Raw genomic sequence first — 19756 nt, 5'->3', positions numbered from 1 at the left:
AGCTAGAGCTGTTAGCGACTGTCATTGGGCTCGGTTTTTTGGTTTGATCATTTAAAAAAATCTATTGTACTCTTGCTAGTTTGTCAGACAGCATTACCGACCCTGCCTTTAAGGTCTGAAACTGTTGCGGGAGTGGACAACAGTGATGATAAAGCGGTGGTCTAAGATGCATACCACGTCGGGGTTATGTGGCGTTTTGGCATTTTTTTTCTTGTTTTTAATCTTTATTCTATTCTTAAAATCTTTGATATTTAGATTGTTTTATCAAAAAAAGGCAAATGCTGCAAAAAACAACAAAAACTACAGTGATTAGTGTTTGCTTCCACTCACCTGTGATGAAGTCCTCGAAGCTTACAACTTTCAGTCACCATCATGGTCACCTGCACCTCAGACGCATGATCTGAACAATTTTATCAGACACAAAAATCAGATTTAAAAAAAATTGGAACTAGAGTGACCTGTGCAATAACAAAGTTGAAAAGTTAAGGATTCAATTTCTGTACTCTCAGACCCCATGTAGTGTTTGCTTTTTAGTTGTTTCCCTGGCCAACATTAGTAGGAAACTTGTAGGGAAAACCATCTTGTGCCAAGCTCACTGAGGTCCAGATTTTAATCTTTGAGTGCAGCTTTGCCATCATTTGCTACTTATGGAAGCAGCATTGTTCTTTTCCACAAAAGACGCATGAGGAGGAAGCAAAGAGTTTAACGAAGCCAAAACTGGCATGGGGATATTGTTTGCTGACTGGTATCCACCCCTCCCTGAGTAAACACCAGAGAATGGAGAGGTCAGAAGGCGACTGGCAGTGAAAGCTGACACATGCCGCTAACAAAAGAACTTGACCGTCCTGCATAAAGGAGTCTTTTCGTTGGCATGCGAACCCTGCAGCATGAGTAACACATATAATTCATTAACTGTCAAATCGGTGTGCATGTTTACTGGATAAGTTCCAGGCCAATTTATTCGCCTTTGGCATTACCATCAGGTTTTGGCATTTCAGCGATTGCTTTTCCAACCAACGCTCTTCTTAGAAAGTGAGTTGCACATTAGTACGAGAGATTGGAAAACTTACAACACACTTGACAACATTTTCGTTGGATGGAGCGCATACCTTTCACGGTCTTCACAAAGACCTGCTTTTCCTTACTGGGGTCCTTTTCGTCCAGCAGCACGCCGTGGAAGATGCGGCCAAACGTGCCTGTCAAAGACAAACAGCAGGCTTTTATTTTTTAGGAAAAGGGCAGGAGAGAGGCACCGCATTCAGAGATAGAAATGTCACCTCACTAATAGGTCGCCATGCCTGGCTGATCTGTGGACAGAGGTGGACAGGCTTCTCCTTAAAAATGCTTTGTCTCTTAAAGAGATTACGCAGCTTTGGCTTTTGTCTCACTGACAAGCGAGATTCACTGGAGCTCAGAGGACTTTTCATCGCTTCGAAAGATCGCGTTCATCATCTCCTTTGTCTAAACTGTCACCCCGTTGCTCCAGGACTTTACTGAGGTAGAATGCCATTTAAGAACATAAACCATCAACATAAACTTAGAGGAAAAAAAACTGAGCCCTGCGGCTAACTGTGCCTTGTGTTTCAACAGGAGAAGAGACGAAGCTTAACAACAGGGTTAGTGTTTAACAGTCTCCCTCCCGCCCCTACCTTCTCCGTCAAGCCTGTCTGGACCTGCTGCCTCCCAAAAACAAAAGTGAACCACTCAGAGTTCAACTGCCTCCCCGAGACATGGCCTTGTATGTCTTGTATTTGTCGATTCTTAGTTGTTATCTCTCGTGTTTTTAATATTTATTCACTATTTATAGCATTGTGTATGTAGGATCTGATGTATGTGGACAACTGTCTGCGCTGGCAACTATACACAATACATCAAGTCAAGTCAGGAAGTCAGATAGATACGTAAGTGTGCCAGCAGTGTGTTTACTTGCAGATGGCTGTGGAGCATCCTGGTAATATAGTTATAGCTACCTAGCGTCAATATTTACATCAGGATAAGTCTTGACTGAAACAGGACCTGAAGGCATGTGATTAAAACCACAATAAGACTCTCATAAATCTAAGACTACCTAAACACCGTTGTGGAAAAAGCAATATCAGAATGAAAGTTTACAGCAGCTTTGAAAACACCTGAAGGTTGCACAAGGCAAAATTACACGATGAGGTCTCTCCAGGTACAGGTGTCACAGAGCATCAACAGCTGTCCAACGACATGTATGATCACAACACCCAGACAAAGTACAATTAGTCACAATCTATAAAAGCTAGTCGCATCTATAGCAAAGTAAGATAAAATGATTCAGTAGATAGTCAACCTAATATAGCAAGACCAAAAATCTTGAACAGCATGTAACATTTCAGGGGAATCTATTAGCAGAAATGGAATATTAGTGTGTATTGTATCATTATTAGAATGAGCCCTTCATATCTACATAGGGAGCAGGTCTTCTTCACTGAGTCCGCCTTGTTGCTCCACCATGTTTCTACAGTAGCCCACAACGGCCAAACCAAACACTGACTCTAGAGAGAGTCTTTCACATTTTTACCTTACCTGAAGGCCACCATAGTTAGGGATGCACCGATCCGACTTTTTCAATCCCAATACAGATACCTGGGCTTTGTGTATCGGCCGATACCGAGTACCGATCCGATACCAGTGTTTAATAATCTGTATGCCTCACTGTGTGGAAGTGACTGGGATCATTCTTTTATGTGTAAGGAAACATCAGGCTTGACTTAAACATCGCTTTCCTAACTTTAAATACAACAATATAAATTTACTGAATTGTTATTTATTAAAATAATGGTATCTGATACCAGAAAGGTCCATTGTCACCGATACCCAATCCAGCTATTTGAATCAGTATCGGACCAATATCTGATATCAGTATTGGTGCATCTCTAACCGTAGTTCTCCGACGTGCTGAAGAAACCGTGGTGACGTGAACCATAGAGTGCAAAACCGTGGCATCGCCAGCCGCCGTCTGACTCTCTTTGCTCCTAAAGTTGTGTTATTATGGTATGAATGGCCTCAGAGCGAGGCGACCGGCGTTACCACGGTTTCGCACTCGGCGGCTCACGTTACTGCAGTCTTGAAAGGGGAGGAAAGAGCGGAGGGGTACTCAGTTGGTTGCACGTTTCAAAAATCATAACAGTGGTGTTCATTTGTGGAGATTATCTTGCTGAATAAAACGTGTAAGTATCGTAAATGTTTCTTTGCCACAGAGCTTTTTTTGTGCAATAATCCAAAACCCACTGAATAAATCCCATTGTTTTTTTCCCCCAAGAGATCCAGTGTGATGCTAACTTCCAGGTTGGCTTACAAAAAATACGCCATCCCTGGAGCACTCTATACATATCAATTATTATATCGCTTCCTGAACAGATTTTACAATCAGCAGATGGATTTATTAGTAGTTTAGCTTTTTGAAATCATGCTAAAATCACATTAAAATCCTGTGGTTGGTTCGTTTGCTTCACGCCACAGACGAACCGCACCAGAGTCCACTTGGAAGCTGATCGAGACCCACCTGAAAAGGTGGTCTCGGTTCTGTTGTTTGATCCGTATCAGGGTTTGATTGACAGCTTTCACACCAGCCCAAACGAACCGTCCTAACCGGGCAAACAGACCTGTTTTGACCAAACCAAAAGGGTTAGGTGTGAAAGCACTCAAGTCCACACTTGCTGCTTTGTAAGGCTAAAGCACTAAACACTTAAGTACAGCTCAGGCTGTTTTGCAGGTATTTGGTCATAAACTAAAGTATTTTGACCTACTGGTGTCAATACTTAAAATATCAGGGGATCACCACAGTTATTACCATGCATCCTGAGGGGAACATGAATGTCCATCCAGTAGTTGTTGAGATATCAGCATGGGTTGCCATCCCTAGAGCCATGGTGCTAGCAAAGAAATATTTGAATATCTGAGGGGTTCAGTTCAACATTTTAAAGTAGGCTAAAAAAACAATAATTGGAACAGAGTGCTGCCCATGTTCTCATTCAAGTTCTAGACAGAAACCACGACCATAAACAACCAGAGGGCCTTTGAGTGGCATTTAAAAACAGAACACCCACACTTTTCACATCCATTGTGTTGTAGTCACCCTTGGGTAACTATTACATCATTCACACAGCCACACTAAGCCCCAGTGTGGGCAAATCTCCAGAAAGTGAAGTACAGTCTTGTTCAGTTCCATCACTCAGTGACGATGCTGAATTGTCTCCAAAAGCATCCAGCATCTAAAGTGAGAAAAGTCTCATCGAGCCAAAGCTGAGGCCAAAGCAGTAATGTTTATCTTTGATACACAGCCAAAGAAAGAGATTTAGAGTCTTCACTATTTAAGGCTTTCTGTCAATATGTAATCTGCCTCAGCAAGAACAACCTTTTGCTATTTTAGGTTCATGGGAAGGTTTCACTGACACTGATCTGATGAGGCATGCTCATACATTGCAGGAACAAAAACGGAGGAATGCGCCGATACCGATACCGACTCTGACTCAAATAACTAGATCGGGTATCGGTGACAATGGGGCTGATCTATTAAATTCAATTCTATTTTTATATACATTCCAGACTGGAATTTAAATGCCTGTTTAAGTTTTGACTAATTTGTTGCTGCATTAAAGGAACAGTGTGTAGGATCTGGCAGTATCTAGCAGTGAGGTTGCAGATTACAACTTCTCCTATGTGCCAAGCGTGTAGGGTTGCTACGGTGGCAGACGCGAAAACGTGAATGACCCTCTCTAGAGCCAGTTGTTGTAAGAGTAGAGTGCTTAGTGCTTAGTGTGTGTGTACGTGGGAAGTGAGTGGTAAAGCGAGAGAGAGTGACGACGGGAGCGAGTAACGTTATCGACTCCGGCCCAAGCAGGAAAAGTTAAGAGCGGTTTGTCCGTTCTGGGCAAAAAGCATGTTCATGTTCAAAGGTCACTGTCTCCTTTTTTTCATCAGACATGGGATGTTCATGACTAAGAAAAGGAATATACCTTCTCCTACGTACATCAGGATACCACAAAGATTCCACACGAGAGAGGTTATCAAACGGAACAACGTCATGCAGCAACATTTGAATCTTTCTTGCACCTGTTTCCAAACAGTTTCTGGCAAAATCCTTGAAAGTTACAATTCACAGCTGTTAACAGTTGCAAGTGGAAGCTTGTTAGAGCATAAATAAAGATTCTGAGGCTCTTGTGTCTTGTAAACAGTTACAATTGAGGCCCATACCAAAAAGGTGAAATTTCACGCTGTGGAACATGACAAGGAAAAAACATTTTGAGTGACATTGTCACAGCATTTGTCACAAAATATTATCTGAAGCAATATCAAAATTTCAGAACTGGGTTGTTTTATAGCTCACCAATTCCAGCAGCTGCCCTCTAGGAAGTTTCCATCTCCACTTATTTTTTTAAACACTTATTTTCGACATTCCTCAGATGTGCAAATAACAGGAGTTAGGGCCGGCATTCATTTTCCTATCATTTCATCTCTAATTATATGGTTGGAGGCTACTTATTAATTTCACATATTTATTGCTACTATATACACGCAGGTATATGATTTACACAGAGAAAATTCAACTATTAAACTGAAATCACAGGCTTCTATAGATTATCATCTCTGCGAACACAATTTATTAAAAGAATGAACAAAATAATCATAAGCTTAAAGGGATAGTTTGAGTGTTTTGAAGAGGGGTTGTATGAGGTACTTATCCATAGTCAGTGTATAACCTATTAGCTATGGAGACCAAAACTGTTTGTTGTAGCAGGCTGTAAGCATGTTTATTTCTGCTGTAAAGTTGGCCATTTTAACATGGAGACTGACTTGCTTTTGGAGCCAGCCGTCTGACAGCCCTTCCCGACGGGGAACTTCAGCCCTTATCTATGCTCTCTTCAAAGTCACCAGACTCCATTAACAAAAACACTTTGGTGTATCCGAACCATTTAAAACACCAAAGTCACACAACAACACAAACAAATTAGCCGATCAAGGCAGCTGTAGAGCAGTAACTCCCGTGTTCTGTGAGAAAAAATTACTAGTTTTTTTCCAATGGAGTCTGGTGGCTTTGGTGAGAGCATATGGATACAACAGCTTCAGTTGCCCATCGGAAAGGGCTGCCTGACGGCAAGGTAAAGCAGTGAAAATATTCTAAATATAGCGTACACTTAAACTGATATTCGTTTTTTTTAGGTGGTCCTTTTTATAGGTGGCTAAAATAAGTTTTTCTTCCCGTGCTGGTACTCCTGTCTGTTTCTCTAAACTGAGGGCGTGCCGACCTTCATCTACTGTAGGTAATACACTGACTATGGATAAATACCTCATACAACCCCACTTCAAAAAATCCGAACCCATCCCTTTAATCGTTGCAGCCCTCTGGCTATTCCTCTCTTTAGTTTGTACTAACTATGGTAAATAACAGAGCTGCTCTTAAAGGCTGCAAGTCTTCAGTCAGCCTCTGTCCTATTGTTCAGCAAACGTAACATTCTTTCAATATAGGACATATGTATATATACATATGTATATATGTATATATATATACATATATATATACATATATATATATATATATATACATATATACATATATATATATACATATATACATATATATATATACATACATATATATACACATATATATACATACATATACATACATATATATACATACATATACATACATATATATACATATATATACATACATATATATACATATACATACATATACATATATATACATATACATATATATACATATACATATATATACATATACATATATATATATATATACATATACATATATATATATATACATATACATATACATATACATATACATATATATATATACATATATACATACATATATATATATACATATACATATATATATATATATACATATACATATATATATATATATATACATATACATATATATATATACATATATATATATACATATACATATATATATATACATATATATATATACATATACATATATATATATACATATATATATATATATATATATATATATATATATATATATATATATTTTCGAATAGTCGTTAAATTATAAAAAAATCTAAGTTTATGTGACTATTTGTCCCGTCTTAAAAATATATACATTTCCCTTGTTTTAACCGTTGCAGGCGCTGCCTGGTAGTAATGTTACTACCGGTAAAACGTGTGTCACTTTCAGTTCGGCTCTTTTCTGTCAGCGCAGATGTGTGTGTGTGTGTGTGTGTGTGTGTGTGTGTGTGCGGGATGGGATTTTCGAATAATAATCAACTAATTCCCAGTGATTTTCGAATAGTATTTTTGCTTGGAATGCACATTCCTAATATATAATCATCATATACACTCACCGGCCACTTTATTAGGAACACCTGTTCAATTGCTTGTTAACAAAAATAGCTAATCAGCCAATTGCATGGCAGCAACTCAATGCATTTAAGCATCTAGACGTGGTGAAGACGACTTGCTGAAGTTCAAACCGAGCATCAGAATGGGGAAGAAAGGGGATTTAAGTGACTTTGAACGTGGCATGGTTGTTGGTGCCAGACGGGCTGGTCTGAGTATTTCAAAAACTGCTGATCTACTGGGATTTTCACGCACAACCATCTCTAGGGTTTACAGAGAATGGTCCGAAAAAGAGAAAATATCCAGTGAGTGGCAGTTGTGTGGACGGAAATGCCTTGTTGATGTGAGAGGTCAGAGGAGAATGGGCAGAGTGGTTCGAGATGATAAAAAGGCAACAGTAACTCAAATAACCACTCGTTACAACCAAGGTATGCAGAATAGCATCTCTGAACGCACAACACAGAAACCCTGAAACAGATGGGCTACAGCAGCAGAAGACCATCGGTACTAGCAAGGTGTACCTAATAAAGTGGCCGGTGAGTGTATATGTGTTTTATATAAATACATGTTCTTGCCACTTTCTCTCCCATCATATTTTAGTGACCTCTTATCTTATCTTGAGAATCTTCATTCTCAAATTCATTCTCATTTAGTTTTTATATAATCGATGTCAGCCAATAAGTGTTTTATTGCTCTGTTCCATTTGTGTGCATCTTTTTTTGGTTTGTATTTTTGAGGAATTCTTTCTTAATAATTCCTGTTTTCTTTTTGTATGGGGGAGAACCACTGCACAATCCTATGCCGTTGTTTGATAAATATGTCTTATTTTTCACTTTTATCAAAGAAAAATTGAAGTTGGATTGTAAGAGAATTATTAAGGGTAATTCTCAGAGCTCAGTTCAAGGGGCAGAACATACGTACCTACAGTATATGATGTCTATGTGTGTTTTTTAGTGATACGTGATGTTAATAATTACAGCCCCTCCATCAAAAACCTCTCCACCGACCTGCCACTCAGAACCATACCTCTCATACACAGCAAAGCTCCTGAGCAAAGCAAGGGGAAGCAATTTGAACCACTCCTCCGCATGACACAATCTGTGAGCAGCATCTCTTTAAGGAGCCAAGAGCAGACTCCCGGAATTTGTGTTTTCAGTGAAATTCTTAAGATAACGTTCACACCTTTCTGAAGAAAATACCAAAGTGGGAGCTTCTTTAGGAGAAAGACAGCAGAAGTCCGAGAAAAAAAAGAAAGAAAGAGGGAGCAAGAGAGACAAGTACCTTCATGCAAGACATCTCGTAATGTGACTCTCTCCCTTGAGATGGCGATGTCTTTCACTTTAGCCTTGGCCTCCATTAGAGTAACACTCCGCAGGTCGTTCTTCTCGATGCGGAGCGACGGGTAACCTGTGAGGACGGAAAAACACACGTGATCCAATTGTAAACAAAACACTTTCAGCGTGATTGACGGGTCTTTAACCCTGATTAACAGCAGAAAACAAGCTGGGGGACTTCTGCTTTGCATCACTTTTGACAGAGACACATTTCTTACTCACTGAAATGTTTCTTCTAAAAACACACAGAATCCACGTTTGAATTCAGAGAATTCCAGCAATTACAGGAAACATGGCCAGCAAAGACATGTACAGCACCCTGCATATGTTGCATCAAAGCAACTTCATGTAAAGTCCTGTATTACAGCACCTCCGTTACATAACCTCCCTACAGTATGTACTCACTGTAAATGCTGGTTCACTGAGGTAGGAGTTTGGATTTAGAAAAACACACACACAAGTGTAGGGGCTGCACGGTGGTGCAGTGTTTAGCACTGGCGCCTCACAGCTAGAGGGTTGCAGGTTCGAATCCGGCTTGGGACCCTTCTGTGTGGAGTTTGCATGTTCTCCCCGTGTTAGCGTGGGTTTTCTCCGGGTACTCCGGTTTCCTCCCACAGTCCAAAGACATGCAGGTTAGGTTAATTGTGGACTCTAAATTGCCCGTAGGTGTGAGTGTGAGCGTGAATGGTTGTCTGTCTCTATGTCAGCCCTGCGATGGACTGGCGACCTGTCCAGGGTGTACCCTGCCTTCGCCCAATGTCGGCTGGGATCGGCTCCAGCCCCCCCGCGACCACTAACGGGATAAGCGGTTGCAGATGGATGGATGGACACACACAAGTTCCCCACAATGTCTGTACACAGACGAACAAACACGACCCCTTTATATCAACACACTCCATGTGTACACAACATGTCAGTGATGAGAGATAACACATTTCTAACCTCCTGTGCCTGCAGCTCACTGCTACTCAGGAGGACTCTGTCAGGCTCAGCTGTGCACAGTTGCTTGGACAGACTGTAGATAAACCGGTGGATGAATGGAGACGACGGAAAACTCGGCGACAAACAACCTCCAGATAAAGTCGGAGGCAGTGACGGTCAATCTGCCTCCAGGAGACAACAGCCTCTTCTCGTCCTCGTGAGCTACATCTGATACTTTGTACAGAAAACCAGAGTTGTGATCTTGATGTATGAGAATGAAGCAGAGGGGTCAATCCAAGGATTTAATCTCGAAATGAAGCTCTAAAACAGATCCCATCTGGGTTTTATTAGGTACTTTCATTAAACGTTTAAATCTCTGCTGTAATGTGTCAACTGTACAGTGAGAACTAACAGTACAGGTCAATGCTGCCCCCTAGAGGACAAACTAAGAGTGACATTTTATTTTTCAACAGTGAATGAAAATGAATGTAAACAACTGTAAGGTACAGCAGAGGACAAAAGTTGAAGTATTACCATTAAAAACACGACAAAAACTAATAATGACAGGAGCAACTGCACATATGTTAACCAGGGCAGTGATTCTCAAAGAGGGGGTTCTGGGGACCCCCAGGGGTCCTTGGCACTCTGTCAGGGGGTCCGCGAAATAATTTGCTATAAATAATAAAATCGTGCTGTATCATTAAAAAGTGCATATCTACAGACGGGGAACATTTGCACCAATAAAACAAGCTTATTGTGTCCATTACTACCAACCATGTTAGCTTTGAACCAATAGAAACTCGGATATGATTGTGACACATGGCAATGAGTTCATTATTTTGTATTTATTTTTAAGTTGAAGCACTCACAGAAAGTCAGCTTTAGACTGGTACATTTAAATATCTGGATTTATTAGGACTATGCCAGTCTTGCTACTGTTAATTTTTCTGAAAGCTGTTAAAATTAATTAATTGAAATGTAGGCGATACATGCTGCCATGTTAAATTCAAATGCAATTTGAATAAAATCCCCCTCTGTTTAAAGGTATATCAGTGGTATTAACATTGTAATAATATCTCCTCGCTGTGGGACTAACAGAGGATTATCTCATCTGAACATCATTCAAATTGATATGTGTTTCTGTTAATCACTATGAAACAGGTCTGAAGTTTTCAAGTTTAAAAAGTTTTAGAATACAAATAGTTCCAATGGAATCTAAGAGTACAAAGTAGTAAGTATTTTGATTAATCAGTGTTATGATTACGAGGGGGTCCTAGGAACATATTCTCCCCTCTAAAGGGTCCCAGGACCCAAAAAGATTGAGAATCCCTGAACTAGGGGACAATATAATATTTCATATTTATTTCTATAGTGTGTGATAATACTGTGCACTGTTAATACTTTCTAGCAAAAAGATTCTCTGTTTCCAGTCGGAAAAAAAATGCAGCCTGAAGAGGTCAGAACAGCCAGAAAGTGGTCCAAAGAATAATCAGTGCCGTTTCCCTATTCTATAATACATAATTACTGTGCACACTGTGACCCCTTTTCCACCAAATAAGCCCTTTTCACAGCAGCCATGTTGACATGTCATTGCAGGGTAAACACAGGTGTGATTAAGAACATTAATTATGGCCCTGATCCATTTAGGTGGGCTAGGGCCCTGGTATTGTGCATGCTGGCTCACTGGAATGGCTGTGACACTAAATAGAATGGGACCATAATACATTTTTTTATCAATTATACCCGTATTTACCCTGTAATGACATGTCAAAACGACTGCTGTGAAGAGGGCCTATTATCTCTGGTTCTTGACCCAGTTCTGTTCAGGATTCCTGGAACCTTGGTGCTATCAAGCGAACCAGCCCGCGTTTACACCAGTTTTGAGCAGAACCATTGTAATCAAGAAAGGTGTCATCAACTAAGGGAGTTGCATAATGCACAATAGAAGTAAACAGTAATAGCAAGATGGCGGATCGCGCTGATGACCCGCAAGCTTTTGTTTTGTTATTACAGATATTTGTTTTTATCCAAAAAACAAGCATGCAGCAACTATTAATGAGATCATTGAAGTCATTGAGATCCGTTTAAGTGTACGCTATATTTAGAGTATTTTCACCGCTTTACCTTGCTGTCACACAGTCCTTTCTGACAGGGAACTGAAGCCGTTGTATCCGTCTATATTCTCGCCAAAGCCACCAGACTCTGGTGAAAACAGTTACAGAAACTGTAATTGTACCTCGCCGAAACACAGGAGTTGCTGGTCTACCACTGCCTGGTTCGGTTAGTTTGTTTGTGCGATTGTGTGACTTTGGTGAATCTGAACTAACCAAAGTTACACAATAACACAAACAAATTAACCGATCGAGGCAGCAGTAGACCAGCAACTCCCTCGTTCTGCGAGGTACAATTACTGTTTTATTCAATGTTGTCCGGTTGCTCTGGTGAGAGCATAGAAAACGACTTCAGTTCCCCGTCGAAAACAGATTGTTTAGCTGTGTCACGGCAAGGTAAACCCGTGAAAATATTCTAAATATAGCGTGCACTTAAACTGATAGTTTTTTTTTAGGCGGGCCTTTCTTTTAGGTGGTTAAAATACATTTCGCAGCCGACCCCGTCCACAGCAGTACATTGCTTTGCTCCCATACCTGTAACTCCTGTCTGCTTCTCCAAACTGGGAGCGTGTCGACTGTCATCTACTATAGGTAATACACCGACTATGGATAAGTACCTCATACAACCCCACTTCAAAACACCCGAACTATCCCTTTAAAGTGTTAATGTTCATTATTACGGTGCAAATGATGGCAAAATAGCACTACAGTTCAGAGTCTTAAGTCGTCTCTGCGGCTTCACTGGAACTTACTTTTGGTTTCATGAGGGGGAACACCGGGGTTTTGGAAGGAGGAGGCAGCAAGCTGGAGAATGGGTGCAGAACCAGGGTGATTGTCTGATGACCAGAGGAGAGGGGGAGGGAGGGAGTGGAGGGTGGGAGAGAGTGAGAAAGAAGTGATTTAATGGATAGCTCACTCAAATTACAACATGAACTGAATGAATGAATGAATGGACGGATGGATGGATGTAGTTGTACATGTTCAGCTCATACACAAAATCAAACCAGGCATGCTTGCAAGTTGGGTAAACCTCCCCATTGGGAGTGAGCAAACAAATGGGTGGATGGTGGTGGTGAAGATAATCACATTCAGCAAAGCATATGACATAATGAAAAGATAAGAGGGTCAAACAAAAATGCAAAGGAGGTGACATGTGGGTTTGTATCCACAAGAGGGCGATGAAGGATCACACACGCCGACGATGAGGCACAAGAAAGGCTGATGTGTGGTTTCCAAAATGAGCTTTAGAGATCAACGTTCCAGTGAGATCAACATTTTGGTTTGGTTCTCTCCACAGATATATCACTCTGTACGTAGTGTGAACAGCTGCCTATCTACCAAACTGGATGTGGAGGAAAATAACCCATGGAACTCTCTGACAAATTACTGTCTAAGTAAGGTTTGTGGATTTATGACTTTGCATGAATAACAACATGAACATTTTGGGGGGAAAAAACTGTTCCATTATGTTATTAGAAAACTTTGAAAGGGTCACGGCAAAATCTTATGACAGTCCGAGGAAGATGGATCTCTCTAGGACTGTAACAAAGTTACTTCTTTCTCTTTGTAAATTCATTTTGATGGTGTTGGTGTACAATGATGGTTCATAAGATTTTTTCAGTTTAGTAGCCGTTGTCCAGCAACCTCTGGTTCCAGCGTGTAACACCCTGTTAAACGGCAAATTGTTAGTACAGATTAAATAAACAAGCTATAACCTGTTAATTACTGATGTTTACAGAGGTTCTGGTAGGCAGATTATGTTCCCATTGGACATAGACAGGGCTGGCTGGTAAATATGAAGCTGTTATGTTATATCTTGTATGTGTAATCCATTTAAAAACCAGAGGAAGAGTGGTATAAATCGTCTCATCTAACTCTCGGCAAGAAAGCGAATACACACTTTTCCCAAAATGTTTCCTTTAAATATGAATCTACGGCCAGGAAACGTTTGGCTTAGCTTTGCTTAAAGACTGGAAACCTGGCTTGGGCCAAAGGTGAGAGAATCTGTGTACCTGCACCTCTACAGCTCACTAATTAAAAGACCAATATGTAATATATTTACTGTAATAAGTCATAAAATGATCTGATATGTCATCAGAGATTAAGGAAACATGCTAAATTGAAATACTGGCTTCTCCGACAGCAATGTTACATCTAGTATGTTCTCCTTTGAAATTTACATTCTGGTCCGGAACGTCTGTTTTTGTTTTGGCCGGTGTGATCCCGTCCACTGACCATTTTAACACCCTGTTGCCACATATGAAACAAAGAAGCCACACAAGCACAGCCTTTTGCAGCCATTGAAGCAAGTTAACGTACTGGATCAACATTAACTTTTGATTCTACCCGACCTGAAAAGCCCCGGCACATCTCTCTGTGGTCCGTGTGCAGCTGGGTTTATTAAGGCAGCGAGTATATCGGACACACAGCTGGTGAAGTGATTCCGACAAATGTTACTGCTGGCCAGAAGCTAACGCAGTCGTGTCTAGAAGGTAACCTTCAAATTGTGAAAATGTGCACTGCTATCAGTCACACCAGAGGAGCGGACGGGCGACAGCTCCAATGTTTTGAATTTGGAATGCTGTTACCAATCTTAAACGCTAGTTGTCAGTTCTACATATTGTTCCTTAAACATGTTGTATCCCCTGCCCTTTAAAATGGAAGTGAAAGACTATTAAAAGCTGTTCATTGCTGACACATAACAGGCCACACATGTAGTCTATGATTGGTTTACGATGTGGAAAAGGTACAAGGTGTATTATGGTCAGGTATAGGAAAAGGTCAAACAGACTATTAGATGAGAGAACGGAAAAGAGCCTCCTGACTAATAAAGAAATATTTGTCCATAAGTCATATCTCATTGCCGCCGTGGTAACCATGGTGATGCTTTTATCATGGCTACCCTGAATCTCATTTCATGGCCTTATCATTTACAATGTAATCAAAGCGCCAAATCCACATGATAAACAGAAAATGATTAGTGCAATGTTTATATTACTAAGCATGCCAGGTTATTATCACTTTCCGCTAATGCAGACTTACCCATAATTACAATGGGCGACAGCCAAATGAACAAGGGCTGGGTGAGTAATCATACTGCCACCTAACACCACCAACAACAACTAACAAAGAACTCTACTGGAGGAAATGTGTTAGAGCTGCGATTCATTTACTGTATAATCCACTGTCACTCTGGTAAGAGCTTAAATGACAAAAGTGAGTAAATACGGTTCTGAGGTTGGGCGAGTATAACGTTTAGAATTTGCTCTTACTACAACTTTGTTACTGTGTTTCCCACCATGTTCTATATTTACATCAACTCCAATATAAAAGACTGCTTGTACTTCTCTAACTGCTGAACAGTTGGCCAGACGCAAAGCACACGCTGACTCCGCTTACACGCTGATCAGACAGTAATAGGTCACAAGGGCTGTGGCGACAAAATGACATCAACAGCACTGCAGGAACTTTGTTCTTCATTACAATCTTATGATACCAGTTAGTTTGGTCATTCACAGCCACTTATTGCATTTAGAAAAGAATGCACATGCCAGAGTGAGAAAAAAGAACCTACAGCAGACAGTCAGACTGAATGTACTTCCAGGTACCACCTTTTAAGTGTAATTACCTCCACAACAATGTTCTGATGTTTTAAAATGAAACCTGAAGTGATGTTGCATCTTGTTACCAGAGGTGGGTGGTAACGAGTTACATTTACTCCATTACATGTACTCAAGTAACTTTTTGGAGTAAATTGTACTTGTCAGAGTAGTTTTTACTTACTACTTTTACTTACTTTTTTTAGTTTAGTTTTTACTTACATGAGTAGATTTATAAAGAAAAATCAGTACCATTACATTTGGATACATTCATCAAGTTACTTTTAAACACACGTATTCGTTAAGAGGCAGATGGTCAGCTGGTCCCAGGTCTACTGGCGCCGTTATCCCACCGCAGCCATGCCGACACATGACTCCGTTCAAAGCATCACGGCTGAAGCTACAGCAGGTGTAATAGTACGTGTCAACAGAGACCTTTTTTTAAATCACGAGGGATCGCTTCGCTTCCCAGCATTAGACACTTTATGGGCTGCCACTAGACACAAGGCACCTGATTGGACGAACGGTGTCCCTCGTGGGCTGCTGCTCCCAGCTTTCAGACAGGAACCAACATGGCGGCTCGTTTGGAAACTTTCTTCTTTTATATCACAAAAATAGTTCACCAAAATGTGTTTCTGAAAACATTTTATCCGAGAAATAAGCCCTGCAGTTGCTGAATCTGTCTTTATTTTGGATCGACATCGTTAGTTTAAAATTTTCTAGGGAGTTTCCAGAGGCGGCGAGTTGCGCCGGACGCCCCTGATTTGCATAAAGTCGCCTAGACATCAACTTTATGTAAATGAGGAGCGGCCAATGTGACGCCCCGTCTCGAATCGTGCCGCCAGGCTACCAGAATGCATTGCACGGCTGCTTACATAGACAATGAACGGGAAGCGTGGAAAGGACGGAGGCTGTGGACAGTTACCATAACCTTCACGTTGTGGCTATCAAATAGCGCTAGCAGGTAATATTTACAGACGAATTAACGTTGCAGCGGGCTCCGGTTGTGAACGCAGCTGTTGGTCTGAAGTCAGAACATCAGAGAACCCTGCTGACGCTGAGCTGCAGTAACTGCCTTTAACTAGTCATGTTTTGTGTAGCCTGATGAAGAGAGACAGAAGAGTAGAGACCAAATTATGCAAACCAGTTGACATAATGTTTCGACCACGGATGGTCTTCCTCAGGTCAAAGTGAAGATGTGAACTAAACTGTATTTAATAGGCAATTAATGATGAAACATCACTGTATCATCTCCAATTCGCCTGAATGAGTCATCTGATATGAGACATTTCCAGAAAGATAAGAGACTGATTTGATCCCTTCTCTAATCGGATTGCCTTCGTGTAATTGGAGAGACCTGGATGGGATCTGTGGCTGTCTGTGATGGGAACTGGGACTTAGGACATCTGTACTGGAAAGATCAAAGTTTAAGGACACTACAACATGTTGACACTCAGTAGAATATTAATACAATATTTTGTGATCACACTAGAGAGATATAGACTGGGAATATATTTTGGTGTTTATGTGGCAGGATATCTAATCAAGAGATGATGATTTGTGATTTCATCACAAATAAATACAGGTGTATGTTCACTTCTTCACCTTTACCTGAGGAAGGCCTTCTGTGGTTGAGATAATGCCAGTCATATCCACATCAAATAAAAGACATGGGGGGGAAAGACAGAAGTGTGCCGATGTTTTTTAAGTTACTTGCTGCCCAAGTAACTTCTCAGTAAATACTTTGGTACTCTTATTCAAGTTGGTATTTTAGAACTAATTTTACTTCCACTTGAGTACTTTTGTTTTGCAAAGTAACAGTACTTTTACCTGAGTAAAGTTGTTGGCTACTTGACCCACCTCTTCTTCTTACTGTTTGCCTCTGTTTAATGTTGTGCTGAGAGGGAGTAAAATGTCTTACTGGTGACGGGGGCTGCGTTGTTTGGAGTGTCCGCCCTCAGGTACTGTGTGGTCTGGGTGGACGGCTGAGACAGGCCCTGCGAGCTTCCGCTGTCACTAACACTGAAAGACACAGAGAAGAAGAGCACGGAGCAGTTATCCAGTGGTACCAGGACTGTGTTGCACCAGCAAATGGAAAATCCATTACTAAGTTAGTGTGTAAAGTCCTTCCTAAGTTCTTAGCAACTACAAGCTAGTTTCAAATTTTTACATTTACTAAATGGGGTTGCACCATAAGAACTGAACATCTTGGTAATGTGTAAATATGTTTCTTGGAAACATCGCTGTCCAATTAAAAGCAATCAACTATGTAAACAGGAAGTCACTGTATCACAAGCTGCATTATAACCTCCTAAAAGTGGTGAATGATGTACAGTTAAGTTAAGTATTAAATGTAACTGCTGTGCTGACACTTCTTTGTAAATGTAGGTAGGACTTTGTTATATTAACATTAGGGCTGACAAAGTTAAGGCGAGTGAAGATACTGGTATCATATGAAACTGTAGAACCTAATGAATCCATCGGTACCAACCTTGTCATACTAGCTTGTCATGAAGGGAGATAAGTAATGCGCTAAAGTTCTGCAAAAAATTGGCGAGGAAAAACTGGCATAGCCATTTTCAAAGGGGTCCCTTGACCTGAAAATAGGTTCTATGGGTACCCACGAGTCTCCCCTTTACAGACATGCCCACTTTATGATAATACCATGCAGTTTGGGGCAAGTCATAGTCAAGTCAGCACACTGACACACTGACAGCTGTTGTTGATGTTGTTTATCCACTCCCATGTTGGTATTAAATACTTGACAAATCTCCCCCTAAGGTACATTTTGAACAAATAACAAATGGGCAGTTAATCATGATGAACTATGGACAATCATGCGGTTAATCGCAATTAAATATTTAAATCAATTCACAGCCCTAATGAACATACATGGGGAAATATGTGTGTTAAGAACTAGAAGTATTCATGTAACGTAGGGTAAGAAATTAATATCCAATTACTCCAACTAACCCATGTGATTTGAGGCATGTTGCGTAATTATTGTGGACTGCTGAACATCTTCCCAGTTTACATAATTATGAAGGTCAGGTCAGATAAGATGACCATATTCCATTTTACCCCTGATAATCTTCACAGTAAACAGGTCATTTATTGACAAGTGATACAGTAACACCTAGTGTTTAGTAGGTGCAAACATTTAATAACAACTAAACTCTACATAAGAACTAATGTGTGTGACGCAACATGCTACAAAGACCAGCAAATATTTACATTTCAGAGGCTACTACCAGTTCATTTTGAGCATTTTTGCTTAAAAACAATACTTAATCGATTAATGATCATCAAAATAGTTACTGTAATTATCTATCTAATTCTGTTTAAATCTGTCGATCAAGTAATTGATTAGCTGACGACTCGGCTCAGCTCTAAAAAAAAATAAAAAATGTAATGCTTATTGGAAACCTGAGTGATTTTATAAAAGAAGGTTAAAGTTGACAGACCAACAAAATATTCTTGTAAAACACAGAAATCCCATCATGCAATGTGATCAAATTAAGCCACTTTATCAAAACAACATTGTAGCAGCTAAATTTAGAACAGATTTCCATGGAATGGAAGAAAACAAACTTTGAACAATTTACCACTGTCCCGATAGCTGACCAAATTAATAGCAAGGGGAGGACGTGCTGATCTCATTTCACATTGACATCTGATAACCTGCGTAGGTGTTTACAGCCATCTGGAGTGGAGATTACAGGAAGTGAACAACGGGAAAACTTAAGTGCAGGTTTCAACTTGATATAATCCTCTCTGTGGAGATGACCTATTTTCTGTCTTTGAACAGCAGCAGTCTGCAGAAAAATACTAACATAACTTCCACAGGTGACAGATACAACCTGGCTGTAAATCTGCTGAGCTGTGTGCTGGGTTTCAGCAGCTTCAGTTATTGTGAGTGGACTTTGCTTAGCTGATACATGACAAAAAAAACGATGGTCTGTTTGGAAGCGTGACAAACAAAAAGAAAAACAAACCTGTCCTCCATCTCCACTCTCTTCATGCTGTGCAGGTGCAGGATGGCCAGGATGATGGCCACGAGGAAGATGACGATGCAGCAGACGCTCACGCTTATGTAGAACACCTGGGTGGAGGTGGTGGGGGTGGTCACACCATCTACTGATGAAAACAAGCCACGCATTAACAATCGGACACAGCAGAGGAGAGACACAAAAATACCATCCTCATTACAGAAAAGCTTCAACGGTGTTATTATGAGGTAAGGCAATGAGATAAAGACGTGAGTCAGAGAGGGAGAGAGAAACTATAAGTGCACTGAGGGCTCCACTTAGGGTTAATGGCGGCCTGGAACAGTAGAAGCTGTGCCCAGGATCCAGTGTCTGAGAGCTTTTCTCATCACCTCTCTAAAAGCCTCTGAGGGCCCCAGGTTCCTCGGGCCTAC

General features: G+C 40.5%; 1 protein-coding gene across 3 annotated transcripts in view; it reads right to left on the bottom strand.

Moving 5' to 3' along the window:
• The window catches only part of ryk (receptor like tyrosine kinase), a 61932-nt gene that overhangs the window by 16380 nt on the left and 25796 nt on the right, over positions 1 to 19756 (bottom strand). Inside the window, exons 6-11 of one of the 3 annotated variants that reach the window (XM_074636560.1) lie at positions 19332 to 19473; positions 17258 to 17358; positions 12490 to 12573; positions 8653 to 8778; positions 1110 to 1196; positions 331 to 400 (exon numbers count right to left, since the gene is read on the bottom strand). In XM_074636560.1, coding sequence (XP_074492661.1) covers positions 331 to 400; positions 1110 to 1196; positions 8653 to 8778; positions 12490 to 12573; positions 17258 to 17358; positions 19332 to 19473 — 610 coding nt within the window. The remainder of the gene's footprint in view (positions 1 to 330; positions 401 to 1109; positions 1197 to 8652; positions 8779 to 12489; positions 12574 to 17257; positions 17359 to 19331; positions 19474 to 19756) is intronic. The other 2 variants (XM_074636561.1, XM_074636562.1) reach the window with 2 other exon arrangements.

This window comes from Sebastes fasciatus, chromosome 5, assembly GCF_043250625.1.
Source record: "Sebastes fasciatus isolate fSebFas1 chromosome 5, fSebFas1.pri, whole genome shotgun sequence".
Classification (NCBI taxonomy): Eukaryota; Metazoa; Chordata; class Actinopteri; order Perciformes; family Sebastidae; genus Sebastes; species Sebastes fasciatus.
Note: the sequence above shows the minus strand (reverse complement) of the source record. Positions and strands in the feature narration are given on the sequence as shown.